We start from the raw sequence: 14,939 nt of genomic DNA on the forward strand, positions 1-14,939 counted from the left end.
GGTAAAGGCAAGACACTCGGTGGGTGGGACTGGTTTGGGGCAATGTCTGCCAATCTGGCTCAGGTGCACATTTGCACCTGAAAGTGTGTAAATTCATGGGAACCTGTTTTGGGGGCTAGACTAGGGCATACAAACTGTAGAACCTTGTAAACTACACAGGTCAGATGACCCTTCCCCACCTCCCAACACTCTTCCCTGTTTGAATTTGGTTGACTGTCTGTTACACATACTTGTCTGTGTATAGGAGAGCTTGCCAGAGGGGGAAATAGCAGCACCTGGCAGGATTCAGCTTCCTGAGTAAGTGAAACTTTCCTCCAGCGGTTCTCTGATCATTCTAGAGGCAGAGAAAGGGAAGGCCCTGCCCTGGCCCGGGAGGCCCTCTCTCCTGTCCCCTTGTCCCGCCAGAGCTCGGGCACACACTTCCATTTAGTGAGTGTTCTTTGACAAACATGAGGCCTTCCTCACTGGGAGAGATAGATGTAAGGGATCATGAACACACAACACACAAGAAACAGCAGTCCTGTGTATATTTAACAATATATATTTATATATATTTTCTAGATCAGTACATTCAGTTTTAACTTGTTTTTTTCTTCACAAACAGAAGAACTCTTACAATAGTAGACTTTCTAAAATAAATACTATTAAAATAGAGCTTCAAAATAAATATTCTATACAAAGGGAACCTTCTGGGTAACTTGTGTTGTGGGGGAGAAGGGACTACAGTGAAGAGGGGAAACGTAAGGGAGAGATGTGGCGGGGTGGGAACCTGTGACGGCTTTTCCTGTTGCAATTGCCTAACTGGGGGCAGTGAGAAGAGAAAGCAAGGTAGGACACCACACGGAATTACCCACAGCAAAAAATCCGGCAGCGCAAGAATTGTCACCAGCTGTCACAGCAGAGGGCATGAAGACGCTTACCGGAGGCATGGACCAGAGGGCCGGTGAAGCTTGCGGACGCCCTAGTGAGCAGGGCCACATCGCACAGTGCAAAGTCGTGCCGCCCACACCCCGTCGGACGTCTGGGGCAGCACGGGAGGACATGAAGCTTCTGGGTGACTGAATTCCCGGTGCCAGCCCCAACCGACGCTTTCCGTGTCGTGCAGCCCTGGACAAGTCACTGTCTGCCTGGGTCTCACTCAACGTGCAACAAGGACCCTCATAGGGTCCTGGCAGAATGCAGGATGCTGAATGGCCTGGATGTGTCACATAGAGGTCTTCCATCTTTGTCAGCAGGGACTGTCAGAAGCCTTGGCTGTGACTCGTCTTCTACCTGGGAGGGCTTGACTACCCTGCACTGCTCCCAGGGAGCTTGCTGGAGTGTTGGGCTTTCACAGACCCACACTGTGTGTGGCGGGGAGCAGCCCAGCCCCCTACGACAAGTGCCCTGGACAAAAGCTTGTGGGCCCACCCCCAGTTCCAGGCAGAACAGAACCACCACCCACTCCGGGTTGAAGAGAAGTGGGAACCAGCTGATACTTTTCAAAAAAGGTCAAGATGAGGACTAGCTCAGCCAAGCAAGCCACTGGTGACAGTAAACACAATCAGCCAGAGCAGCCACAGAAATGTGTTGTATTACGGAGAGCTTGGTCCCTCAGTGGCCCCTGACTGGTTCCCAGGCAAGCCAGTCTTCACATGCAGAGGGACTGTTATGCGGCGGAGCTGGGGGGAGGATCCAAGCCCTCCACTCCCCTCCTTCACCACTGAGCACACAGGACACCCAGGGGCTCTGCAGACATCCATGAGCAGGTTGAACGCAAACTAAAAAGAACAAGCCAAAACAGGAGAGGAAAAAAAAAAAGGGAAAAGAAAACCAAAACCCAGAAAAATCCGTTTACAACTATGTACACAAAAAGTCAGGTTCAGGAGGCTGTTTGCCGGAAACGGGGTCAATGTGGGTAGAGGGTGGGCAGGCAGGAGCATGTGTATACACAGCTTATGTGAGTCAATTCCCCACAGAACAGGTGTGCAGGGCTCCATCGCCAAGTGCACCTCACCATGGGGTCAGGTCTCCCGCGGAGACATCCGAGGGAGGGGCTCTGGGGGCGTCCTGAGGCCTCCCCGAGAGTGGACTCGTGCCCTCTGGTTTTGGGGGTAGCCTCTGCACACCTATTCTGAGAACATCTCAGTCCCTTCAGTACACATCTGATACATTCAATTAGTGTAAGTGGTTGGCTGAATGTGTTTTCTCCTACCAGCCCCTCCATTTGTGCAAGAACATCCATACATCCATCACAACTGTGGCAAGGTTAGCTATGTGAATCAGCCATGGACAACGCAGATGCAGTATTTCATATTTGCCTTTTACAAGCTAGCAAGTGTTATATAAATAAAGCCTGAAATAATAAGACCCTCCCCTCCTTTCCTCCAATCAATAAATACCTATGGTTACAATGAACTTACTGTGAATCATAAGATGTTGTTACTAGTCTTCAAGAAGGGGGAAAAGGAAGTTCTTGAGAACCACTGGGCCTATGCCTATCATAGTGCCCTACCTCCTTCTGGAGGCAGTTCTGTGCCTACAGGACAAACTGGAAATGCCACAGACGCTTTACAGTTAATGCACTTCCCATTTCCCCCATGGTGGGGGGCGCACTTTCCTGATGCAGGCCACTTCCTCTGGTTGAGGGGAGAGGGGACAGGGGTCACAAAATACCACGTGAAGCAATATCCCCACACACAACAGCTGGGGAGAAGGACCAGACACACTACAGCGTTTGCATGCAACAAGTACCTACCCACTGGACGTGCTGCACTTTCTGAATTCTTTAGCACCTTGAAAGGAAGAGTTGCTACATCTCTGGGGGCTGTCCAGCAGGTAGTGTGGCCATGCACAGAAGCAGGGCTCAACCCCCAAGGAGCCCCCGGAGAATCTTTCCCCCACCCGCATTCTTCTGACTTCCCCACCAGGGCTTCCTAACACTAAAATAGACTCTTTTCCCATCATCTGTCTATTTACATGAAAGGTACAGACACATCACTGTACATGAAAGGCTACGGCAGCAAGCAGCAGAATCGGAAGAGAAGAAACCGGCACCCATCTCGGCTCCACTGTCACTGCCAACGGGAGGTGCTGCCTCTCTTCTTTGCTGTTAAAATCCTCTTCTTGGCGGGGAGGGGGATTGTGTTCCTTGAGGTTGCTCGCCCCCCAGATTTTGAAATCAGCCCTTCCTGGGGGTGGCCCAAAAGGAAGCAAGTGTTTTATTATTTTCTAAAACACCGTTAGCATCTGGTTTAATTATTCTATAAAAACATAATGACTGGATCCAGAGACCACAGCCTCAGACTCATTGGCAAAATGGTATTTGGTCTCGCATTTGCCGCGCTGGGCTTCTCGACCCATAGTTTCTGGAGAAGATCTGGGTAGAGAGAACTCGGGACAAGTTAGCGGGCAGGTGAGTCTGTGACTCAGTAAGAACTGGAGGACGGCGTTAGGAGTGCAACTCCCCCAGAGTGGTGGAGCTGGAGGGGAGAGGTGCTCTGTGTAGTGGCTCCTAAATCCATCCGTGGCTCCAGGGAGACAGCGAGGAGCAAGGCCTGGACTCACCGGCCTCTGTTCTCAGGGGCTCCCAAGTATATACAACAAGGGCGGCCAGGGTCTACACCTTCCCCGAGATGTCAGGCAAATTGGGGAGAGGGAGGAGAAAAAGAATAGTCATCAAGACTCCAGGGTCTTCTTCAAAGGTCCCCTGGCCACTCAGTTAGTGGTTCCTCCCAGGCAGTCACAGAGAATGGAAAAAGGGGGGGGAGAAAGGGAGGGAGGAGGGAGAACTGGGAAGGCATTCAAGCAGCTGCAACTTCCGGATACGTGGCCACATCTGTGTTCCGTCTTCTGAAAAAGAAAAATCCCCCCAAAACCACACCACACCCCTGCCACTCTGTTTCACACAAAGTTCCAGGACCTTGAAAAAAGCCCAAGTGCTTCTTCATCCTTTTGAGGAAGAGAGTAGGCGTTGGGGGTGGGGGGCTGTCTTGTTTCTTCAGAAGCTGAGGTGGGCAGACTGGCAAGGTCAGTCTCAGGATGCTGGAACCCCTGGCCTTGCTGCAGTCTTCTCAGGTGGCAGAAGGGAACAAAGACGCCAGGTGGAATGCAGGGGGCTTCGACCCGAAGTGTCAGAAAGGCTTGTCGGGTCTGCCAGCCTTGGCCTCACTGGTGGCTGCCTTGCAGATGACACTGTTCGTGTGCTTGCAGCGGCAGCCAGGGCGACGCAGGTGGTCGTAGCCGCGCTGGGCCAGCTTTACACAGCCGGTGGCGGGCAGGTAGCAGAGCAGGCAGGGCAGCACCAGGGAGAGGGCGCCCATGAAGGACCAGCGGGCGCAGCAGTTGGAGCGGGAGCAGGAGCAGGGGTGGTCAGCGCAGGAGCCCTCATCGTCCTCGTTGGTGCAGTGGTAGAAGACGCCCTGCACCAGGCACATGCAGGTGCCGTAGTTGACCAGCGTCTGGGCTGAGCATAGGCACTCCTGGTTGCAGACCCAGCAGGAGGGCAACGTCCGGGGCGATGCACACTCCTTGCACTTACACTTGCCACAGGCCTCACACAGCAAGAAGTGCTTGTCCAGCTCTGGTGGGATTGCTGGGCCCTTCAGGTCCAGTGGCTTGCAGTGAACCACCTTGGGCTGGATGCGCACAGCCCTGGGGGAGGCCTGGTCAGCCACAGGCGGTGGTGCCATGTGATCTAAGAGCCGCTGGTCAGAGGACGTGCTGCTGCTGCTGCTCACAGAGCTGGGGCGCCCACTGAAGGAGATCCAGTGGTGGGTGACATCCTGGTCACAGCGGACAGGGGTAGGGGCCAGCTCCGGGGCCCCACCCCGGGTCCGCTTAGGGCCACTTTGGGGTGCCAGGCCAGGGTTGTCTATGTAGTCGTTCTCCACGTGGCTGGTCTTCATCTGGTCGATGGGGAGGATGGTGAGTGGGTGTTGGAGCCGGCTATGGGGCATTCGGCCATCAAGAAGGGGCTGGACCATGACTGAGCTGGGAGTCAAAGGGACGCTCTGTGGAATCGGGGGCTCCATGGGGCTGGCGGTCCTGGGCTGTGCTGAGGAAACAGGCTTCTAGGGACCCTGGGGGTGGGGAGAAGAAGAGAGAATGGATTCCAGGCATCAGTATTTGGCCTGTCAGTAACCTACCCCCTACCCCCATCTGGTCCTCATGAGCCCAAGTGAAGTGGGAACTGGTTTCCCCATTGGTGGACTCTCCAGCATTAAGGCTTAGCTGGTCAATAATGACAAGAACAGTAATAGTAAGTGGTTCACACGAAACTGTCAGTAACAGAACCAGGACTCAAACCTGGGCTCTCTGAGTTCATTCTTGTAACCTCTGAGACCCGCTGCTTATTTAAGATAGGGAGCTCAATGGTGATAAACACAGGCTCTGGGACCAGATCTAAGTTCGAATTCTCCCTTTCCCTAGCAGCACTGCTGTGAATGAGGTTCTTTTCTGTAGTCTCTACGCTTCAGCATCGTCAACAGTAAAATGGGTTCTTGTGCGGATTACACGAGAAAGTATATATCCAGTCCCTAACATCTTGCCTGGTGACAGCGAGTGCTCTGTGATCCATCGCCATCCCCGAGAGACACAGTCTGCATTTCCTGAGCCCTAATGAGTGCTACATGCCAAGCATTGTGCTGAGGATGTGGTGACCACAAGAGACAGCCCCTGTATGCTCCCATAAAGCTTATCAGCTGGATAAACAAAAGCCTTTATTTCAGAGAGTCACAAGAGAAGGAAGGGCTGTAGCTGATGCCAGCACGTCCAGGATATTAACTTATTACCAGCACTTCTAAGAGCAGCAACCTCCAGTGGCTAATAACCCATGGGTAGGTGCGCTTCTGACAAGTTGGATGGGAAATCCTCTCGAGGGGCACTCACATTGCCCATTTCCAAGTGCTGAGCTGAACATTCAGCCTAAATGCTATTTACTAGAATAGCTAAGCCAACCCTGGATCAGTTTCTAATTTCACCGAGAGAGTGCAATTTTAAGTTGGAATCCCGCCAGAGATTCAACTGCAGTGCCTGACACGGAACCCCAGGAAGTCACTTAAATCAAAGAGCGGAAATGGCTTGGTTCAAATTTAGAAAGTGCACATTGTTTTCTATTAGAAGTGCCATTTCCTCGCCTGCTGACCTTTACATTCGGAATTCGGCTGGAGATCAATTTAAAGAAATAGCAGCAGAAGGCCAAGACCTCTGCCCAAGGGGACATGATTTGGAATCCAAGAGAAAGATTAGACTCTGGGAAGATTCTACCAGGGGTGGGGGTGGGGTGGGGGACAAAACAGGCTGTGTGGATAGAAGGGGAAGATACCGTCTTAAAAAAAAAAAAGAAGCCGCTGGAACAATGTGTTATGGGGTGGGGTTTCAACAAATGCTTTTTCAAGATGCTAATGAGGTTGTAACTAGAAGAGCACACCCTGTGCCTCAGCTATTAGGTTCATCTTCTCACAAAGGTGACGTGTAAGAAGGGGGTGTGGGTGCATTTCCACGTCCCCACAGTGTCGCTCCAGACTCGGGACATAGTTGGTCCACCGCAATATTCCAGGTACAGGAGAACGACACCTTCCTTGCCTGGGGGACTCGTCCATACTTCTCGACGTCTAGAGTAAGGAAGGAAGGAGAAACAAAAAGGGCATTCAAGGCAACTCAGTCTTACACTTCCTCCACTTGGAACAACAGTTTGATCGGGAATGGTTCAATCGTTGAGAAAGGGCTTCCTTAGATGAGCTCCAGCCCATCCAAGAGAAAGTGCTAGCTCTAGATGCGAAGTTCCCGAAGAGGATAGAAGGGAGCTTGTCTGCAGGATTCTCATCTGTACATCACCTATACCGCCAAACACAAAAAAACCTTTTCTGCAATGTTCAGTGTGCAGTCAGCTGACCTTGCCCATTTGCACAGGGCACGAACTGTTGGCTTTGCTCCCATAGCCCTACGCGCCTAAAACACGCTAGTATTTCTGTTCTAAGTTTTCTCCATCTTGGAGAAAATCTGCTTAGTGGCAGTGCCTGTCATCTGCCTTCATGTTCCCTCCAGATGAGAAGACAGCATCGTCTTCAACTGGGAGACACCCCCACGGCAGAGTTAGCTCTAAGTGTCTGGCAGGTCTGCCACCAAGGAGTCATTTGCCAAGGTGGCCTCTTGTGGTCAGGGCCAGATGGGGGGATGGCAAGTAAGCTCCACGAGAGGAGTTTTCCCAAGGATCAAGCTGGCCATGGGGGAGGAACTTCAGGAAATGCTGCCCAAGCTCACTTAGCCTTCACAGGGATTCCTGCTTCTAGCATGAATGGGTTTGGGGTCAACAGAAGAGAGTTAGGAGCCCTATGTCCTTTGCCTGGAGGAAAAGGTGTGACTAGGCAGAAGAATGGGAAATGCTGGCAGAGGCACAGGATAACACTGGCATCAGCCAAGAAGTGCCTCAGCCAGAACCACCACCCCAGGCAAAGACAACATGAGTCCCTTATTTCAGAAGCGCAGGTCACGAACACTCACGGTCCTGCCAACGAAATGTCTGTGGTGGTTCGAAGGCTGTATTGCCCCATGCCGGTGGGCTTTTTGTGTCCTAGGACCAGGATTGGGGCCTGCCATGCTGTGGGGAAAAGGGTGGGTGCTCCCTCTCCCAAGCAGATGATCCACTCTTCTTTCCCCAATTCTATTCCTGGGGTTCTTTTAAAAACAACCACTTTCTGTGGATGAAGCAAAAAGTACGAGCCATGCTCAGGGATTTTAAGAGGCTCTGGAATCAGAAGGCAGATTCACAGAAAAAGTCCCATGGAAAAGCCCCACCAGGAAGCAAGGGTGGGAGCTGGGCCTGCAGGGAACGGGCATATCGGCATCTGAAGGCTCCCATCACCCTCCAAAGGCAGCTGTCAGCATCTGGGCCTGCAGCTGGAACCAGACGTGGGGGTGGGAGCGCGGTCCACAATGACTAAGCTCTCTGGGGACAGGCTGTATCCAAGATGGCTCCAGCAGGCACATCCTAAAATGCATCTTCCCCGAAACCCAAAACACTAATTCAAAACACATATGCCCCCCCCCCATGTTAATTGCAGCATTGTTTAAAATAACCAAGATACGGAAGCAACCTCAGTGTCCATCAGACTAAAGAATTAAGATGTGGTACATGTTTACAATGGAATATTGCTCGGTCATAAAAAAGAATGAAATCTTACCATTCGTGGCAACATGGATAGACATAGAAGGTATTATAAATTAAATAAGTCTGACAAAAAACAAATACCAAAAAATAAAATAAAACGATGGTTGCCAGATAGAAGGGGGACTAGGCGAATGGGTAGTAAAAAAGGTGAAAGGGATAGACCACCACTTATAAAAGTAGTCCCGGGGGCGTATGCAGCATCAGTAGTCTAGTCAATAACTGTGTGTGGCTATGCGGGCCATCAGATGGGTGACTTCCCAGGGGGATCACTTCATAAGGTACATAAATGTCTAATCACTATGTTGTACACCCAAAACAAACATTGCATGGCAACTGTAATTAAAACATAAAATAAAAAAGTTTATGACAAAGAGCTTTTTTCTTGTTAAAAATATAAATGTATCTTTTCCTATCATAACCCAGACATAGTAGTCCTTCTGGCCACCAGCTCAGCGAAAACTATCTGCTGGCTCAAAGCTGCACTGCACAAACCTTCTGAGGCCTCCAGGCCTCACCTCCCCATTAGCAGGGAGCCTCCACAGGAGGGCTGAATTCATTTGTCTGACAAAGAAAAACAACTTCTGGAACAGCCTGTTTGATAACCCCTCAGCACAGTTAAATGAAGTCTCAGGGAAAAAAAATCCCCAACCCTCCACTGGTTTCAAAGATCAATCTCAACTCCCAGGGACACACCCACCCTCCAGAGTCTAAGCAACGCTGATGAACTTAAGTGCAGTTTAATATGTACTCTGCTTCCCCTGCAAGGAAGGAAGATATTTATAATATAAATAGGAGAGAGGAGGCTTTGCCTCATTTAGGCTGCTCGGAAGACTGATGGCCAATCTGGAAGACTGTGGACAGAGAAACAAAGCCAGCACTCCACTTAGCCAGAAGCACCTCTGCCGCGTTTTAGGTGGTGGTCTGATGGATTAGCACGAGGAAAGAAAACTTTCACTCCACTCCAACCTTCTAGTACGAATAAATACTCATTATGGAAGTAGCTAATATTTATGCAACATTTCTTGGTGTTAGGCTCTATGCTAAGCCCTCAGTGATTTTCTCATTTAATCCTCACCATCACCTATGAGGATAACACCCATTTTGCGGAGGAAGAAACATTAGAACTAAGGGTCACAGAGCTGGCAAGTCATCAGGGAAGGGTTCAAACCCAGATGGCAAATGCTTCAGAGGCTGCCACCTCGGCCCTGACTTCCAACAACTTCTGGTTATTCACGGAAGCGCATTTAAGTGTCAGTCACTTTCACAACAGCCGTGAACTCTACCTGTCTCTCCAGTCTGCCACCAGCCCTCTGGGAGGGACATCAGGCCATCTGTGCCCTTTTAACCAAACCAACAGGGAAATGAAGCCATGCAGGGCTGGCGTGAGACTGGCCTCCAGGTCGGGGAATTTTCAGTGTGGAAAGTGGAGGTGCGGGGTTTGAAATCTGCCATTAAAGAAGGCTCAGAGATCTCTTACTGTCTCCACTTTCTATCTTCACTTCCAATTGTTTTCTTCGCTCTCCCTTCTGTCACTTTGTCACCCCTCCCCCAGCTTACTATGCCTTTTCATTTCTAGTTTTCTTAAAATTGAATGGGTCTCACTTGTAGGACCCTCCCCACCAAGGAGTCCCTAAAAGGAAACCCAGGAATGGAAGGGAATCCCCTCTCTTCCCACCTGTAACGCTGAACTTCAGGGTCCAAGGGCTTGTTCATGGGCAGGACATCTTAGCCCAGGGCTGTGGAGAAGGAGGAGAGGCCAGAAAAAGAGAGTCCTAGAACACTGAATCAGCAGGAGACTGGAAAGCACGGAGCACACAGCCCTGTACTTGCGGCTTGGCCGGCTGTGAGCCTGACACTGCATTTGTACCTGAGGGGAGGAGCTGAGCCTCGGGCCCCTCAGCACAGGCTAGCTAAAAAGAATCAAGTGACCTGGCAAATGTCGGCACCACCCACCCACCCCTACCCTTTCCCCTTGACTTACCCTGGGGAGAGGAGTTGGGAAATATTAGGAAAAGGTGACAGTTGTGCTTTGAAAACTACGGGTCAGTGCGACACAAACTGGCAAGAGGATCTGAATGAATGGGCAGTTTCTGCACCGCCCCATTCAGTCTCAGCAGGTTCTTTCAGTGAAGGTTGTTTAACCCTTTCACAGCTCAGGAAAAAGGTCTCTAGGCTGCCAGAGAGCCCGCCCACCACTATCCACCCCTATCGCGGGGTTCTTTGTGACAACATCCCAGTTTAAGTTAATTAAGTTCCAACCAAATAATGACTTATTGCTTCAAAAAGACTTTAAAGAGGAGGGGGAGGGAAGCCAGGGACTTGCCTGCCCTACACCCTACTGAGGAGGACAATCTCTGCATCTGTGCTGAGAATAGCCCGTTGGGAGAAAAAAGCACATTTAAGCAGCTGGATTTGTCTGAGAATCCTTGCTCCCCGCCCTACCTCCCACTCCTGCGCCAGCACTAGGGAGCTCACCTCTGGCCCAGCACTAGGGAGCTTACCTCTGGCCGTAATCTGCTAACATCACAAAAGAAAACAGCTGCTTTTCATCACACAGCTCCATCACCGGTTATCAGTTCCCAACCCTCTTCTCTTCCTCTTCCACAACCTATCAATTGAGCTCCAAAGATCCAGCCCCAGGAGTGGGAGAGGGTTTGGGGCTCAGAGCTAGTCTAACCGGCTTCAGATTTTGGCTTCAATGTGTTACCCCCCTAATTGTTGTCTGCTCAGATGCCCTTAGAGAGGGACCAGAAATCAAGAGTCAGAGTCGAATGGGGCTAGAAGCAGCCTGTTAACACTGAACAACTGGCCCACATCAAAGGGGGAGGGGGGGTGGCGGCACAGAAACCTAGTTGCCTCAGGGAAGGGCCTCCTCTTACCGCCAAGATCATCTTATCTCACCACCCTCCAGGAACCAGTGAACTTAGAATAGATTTCAGCTTACTTCTGGGAGGGGCAGGAAATGGCTCCCCCTGCCCCTTAAGCAGAAAAAGAAAGACTACCTGACAAGGGAAGCCACTCTTCTGCAAATGGCCACCTGCCCCCAGAAGGGCCTCTTTCCTCCTCCACTACATCCAGCACATCTGTGCTCCCTCCCCAGTGCCCTTGCTTCCTCTACTGACTGTCCTTGGAAAGAACAATCGTGATCACAGCTGAGCATTGGAGCTTCTTAAGCCCTGCCACATGTCCCGGATACATCCCTAGCCTTGTCAGCTGTCCGGATCTGCAGGGTGGCCCCAGACCCATGAAAGCCAAGAATATGCTGCCTCTTACATCATGTAACACCCCATACCTCCTGTGTAGGAGGGGCTCCCTCACAACCAGGCCCTCTAACTAGGCGCCCAGTAGTACAAATATCAGTACCTGCCCACTTGCTAGCTGCCCAGCTGACCCTGGCCCCATGGGAGGAGTTCCTTCTCCCCATTCTGCAGACGGGGAGACTAAGGCCCAGAGCTCAGCGGGTTTCCTAGCTACCATCTGTTTTGACCTAGCTCCTGCCTTGATCTGGAAGGAGTAAAACGGTTTTCATTAGGTTGCTCTTTATCACCTTCTTTCTGTGGCTCTTTTGAAAGAGCAAAACTCTATTCCAACGAGTCACTGCTTTCCCTCCTGTCAGGGAGATCCAGGTTGGCCAAGAGAAGGAAACTTCTCCACTCTTGCCATTCTCCTTCCTTAACAGCACTGCTTCATCTACACCCCACATCCAAATTTCCAGCTGGATCCAGAGATGTGTGCAAGAATCCTTGCCCAAGTTGTCCTCACAAGGGAACTTCCACTTCAATAGGGACGGGATGACAGGCATTGTGGACTCAGAATTACCTAAATGCTGTAACTGCTATAACTCTAAGAACGAAAAACTTCTCTGAAGAAAGGGAGGGGGCTCCTTTCCAAGCCTCCTTGTACCAAGACCGAGATGGCTTGTGGTGGCCCCAAACTGGGGGCTGAAAGATGTCACACCCAAAAGACTTTTAACATCAGCAATTGGAAAAGAAGTCCCCATATGTGATCCCCAAGTATTAAGCCCCAGAGTAGCAACCCCTCGAGGGCCATTTCTGAGGGTGTTAATGGGTGTTTTTTTCCACCCTTAATTTTTAAATTACTGACTATCAAATCTTGCACTGAAAAGCTGCCTTGTTATTCAGATCAGTGAAACTCTGGGCAGGGACACCATCAAGTTTATGGGCGGGTGGTGGGGGGAGTAAAAGAGTAGGAACTGGGTGTGAACAGGACTTAGGGTGCAATTCCAAAGAGCCTTGTCTCTCCACCTATTTTGGAAGGAGAAAACAAAAATATTATCTGAGGTCTCCAAATGGCCACCAGCCCCTAGCTTCTGCCCTGCTTGAACCAGGAATCGTTCTCTTCTGTGTGTCCTGTCTCCTCCCACCAAGCCCAGCCAAAGCTTTAAGGAAGACCTTGCCATTTCAGAGGGTAATCTGGAAAAGGTCGTGGGAATGAGAAGAACATTTACAGCCACAAAAAGGGGAATAACTCCTGAGTTTAGGATCTAAAAAGGAAGACAATCAAGAGATGTCTTTAAAGTGTTCCTCACCTTAGCTGACCAATGTGTGTCCATCAAAATTTCAGAAGCCCACCCCTCAAAAGCCCCCTACCTGGCACTGGCCACACAGCTCAGCGGGTCAGTGTGTGCATTGCTCAGTTAGGATTTGCCTGGAGCCTGTTGGCAAGTGAGGACCCTCCCAAGGGCTGGGAAAAAGGAAATTCAATTTCACACAGGACATGTCTGCAACTTTCCCACCCTTCTGCTGAGAGGAGACCAACTGCAGCCTTCCTTTCCTAGTTGCCCCACACCCACACATGAAAGGGGAAAAAGCCTAAAAATGTCAGATGTTTATGCTCCATTTGTGTGAAGATCCAGAGAACTCTAAACATTGTGAAATCACCAGTGCGATATTGGGTAGGGCCTCAAGCCAGACCAATCTTATTCAGGTTGATAAACCTACATTTCTTAAATACTCTGGGCCTTCACCTTAAAGCTTTGTATCTCCCAGAGGCTCACCAGAGAGACTGGAGAACGTTGATCAGCAATCCCGACAGACGACATGCACTTGCTCCCACCCCTCCCCAAACTTGAGACAATCACGCCACTGATTTGGAGGGAGGAAAGAGGGGGTTCCCACTGGGTCTGGCCACTTCACCGAACCCACACCTTTCCTTTCAGCACTAACCATACTGGGGGACTCCCAAAGCCTCCTGCCCTCACGCAGGCCTGGCAATATGGATGCCCATCCAGCAGCTGGTGAAATGAGGCAGGTAGCAGCTCTCCCCTCTCCCACCATCCAGCCCCTCCAGCCCAGTACGTTTCTCCCGTCCATTGCTCAGCCATGCAACCATTTTCCGCCTCTCTTGTCTCCTCTGCCCACAACCCCCAGCCCCTAGTCAGAGAATTGAGAAACCGTCTTCTTGCACAAGAGCAGCTACTGTCTAAATGCTTTTTGATCGTCTGCATAGATGGGGAACTGGGCGCAGCCCTGGCCCCAGTGATGGAGCCAAGCTCCAGCTGCCCTAACTGGCCAAATCCGCCCTCGCCCCCCTTCTCTGCCCCCCATGGCCTTGGCGATTCAGATTTTACAGAACGTACCGTCTCTATCCTCTCTCGGTGATGTCAAGCCTGGTACCACCAAGAAGGAAGGAGGGAAAGCGGGAGCCTTATCTCTCCTACGCACGCAACCTCTTCCTCCAGCTCCCACACGCCCGGCGTTATGTAAACGCACCTTCAGCCCCCACCACAGCCCCAGAGCGCCCGGCGCCTGGCACAGCTCGGTGCCCAGGGACAGGGAGGCCGAGGTGCCTCAGGCCCTGCAGAGGCCGAGAAAGGGAAAGGCAATTGCAAGGCAGTTGCACAGCATAAAATGAGGCAGCAGAGCAAAGGTCAGACGGCGAGGAGTCGCTTCGCCAAAATGAGGGAGCAGAAATGCCCAGTCCCGAGCCAGCCCAGCGCTGACCATCGAGGGGAGAGGCAGAGAAGGATAGAAAAGCCTGCCCGTCACATCTCCGATGGGGAATGAAAACCCTACGTCGGGCATAGGCCGCTGCTGCGGGCTGGGGAGATCTACGGAATAACTGGCATCGTGGGCACCGAGCCCGGGGTGGGCGAGCCGCCCAGGGCGAGGGCGCCCGCCGGACTCAAAAGGTGCCTCCTTTAAAGGATCCCAAAGCCTCCTTTTCCAGCGCCCGAGCCGGGTGGTGGCAGGAGGAAAGGGGCCAGACCAAAGGCAAACTCCCGGGACACGCACGGGGCTTCCCGAGTCGTAGAGTGCGAGGAAGCCGGGCTTGGCAATGCTCGGGGGTTGGAAACGCCGGTGCCAGGCTGTGAACACCCCCGGCGCCGTGCCGGCCCAGCCCAGGGCGTCTGGGAGCTGCGGCGCACCGCAGCGGCTCCAGGAGGCGCTGGGAGAGAGAAGGAACATTGAGGCGCGCCTAGAAATAGCGCACCATTTGCCCCAGCCCGAGGGGCAGTCGCGTCGCGGCTCAGAGCGGGACACTTTCGGATCCCGAAACCGGCCAGGGACTTACTTTGAGGAGCCGCAGAGTCACAAGCATTTCTCCACGTCTGTGCAAATCCCCTAACCAGAGTGGTTCAGACGGCGCTGTCCTCGCGGACGCCGGCCGAAGAAACCGGCACTGCTTCCTGAGCTCTGCACCGCGAGCTCCGCGCTGTCAGCTTCTCTAGCTGCCTCCGCGGCGGTGTTGCAACCACTGCCTGGGAAAATGGCTTTTTTATGAATGGGAGGGAAAGAAGCTCCAGTGCGCACGCGCGCCGTTCGCGATT

The 14,939-nt window shown here is 51.9% G+C and overlaps 1 protein-coding gene across 2 annotated transcripts; it reads right to left on the reverse strand.

The window, feature by feature from the left end:
• Positions 1 to 523: 523 nt before the first annotated feature.
• Positions 524 to 14,913, reverse strand: SPRY4 (sprouty RTK signaling antagonist 4). 2 transcript variants are annotated; one of them, XM_028528638.2, is made up of 2 exons: positions 14,684 to 14,913; positions 524 to 5,060 (listed from the first exon to the last, which is right to left on the reverse strand). In XM_028528638.2, exon 2 carries the CDS (start codon positions 5,010 to 5,012, stop codon positions 4,113 to 4,115), a length of 900 nt encoding a protein of 299 aa, XP_028384439.1. In that variant the 5' UTR covers positions 5,013 to 5,060; positions 14,684 to 14,913; the 3' UTR covers positions 524 to 4,112. The 2 variants fall into 2 exon arrangements, with proteins under 2 accessions (XP_028384439.1, XP_035870737.1); XM_036014844.1 differs by lacking the exon at positions 14,684 to 14,913 and adding an exon at positions 13,749 to 14,670.
• Between the last annotated feature and the right edge of the window lie 26 nt (positions 14,914 to 14,939).

The sequence above is a fragment of the Phyllostomus discolor genome, chromosome 13, assembly GCF_004126475.2.
Source record: "Phyllostomus discolor isolate MPI-MPIP mPhyDis1 chromosome 13, mPhyDis1.pri.v3, whole genome shotgun sequence".
NCBI lineage: Eukaryota > Metazoa > Chordata > Mammalia > Chiroptera > Phyllostomidae > Phyllostomus > Phyllostomus discolor.

Bases quoted from the DNA above. Each gene is read 5' to 3' on its own strand.
- SPRY4 (XM_028528638.2), bottom strand. From the start codon at position 5,012: ATGGAGCCCCCGATTCCACAGAGCGTCCCTTTGACTCCCAGCTCAGTC.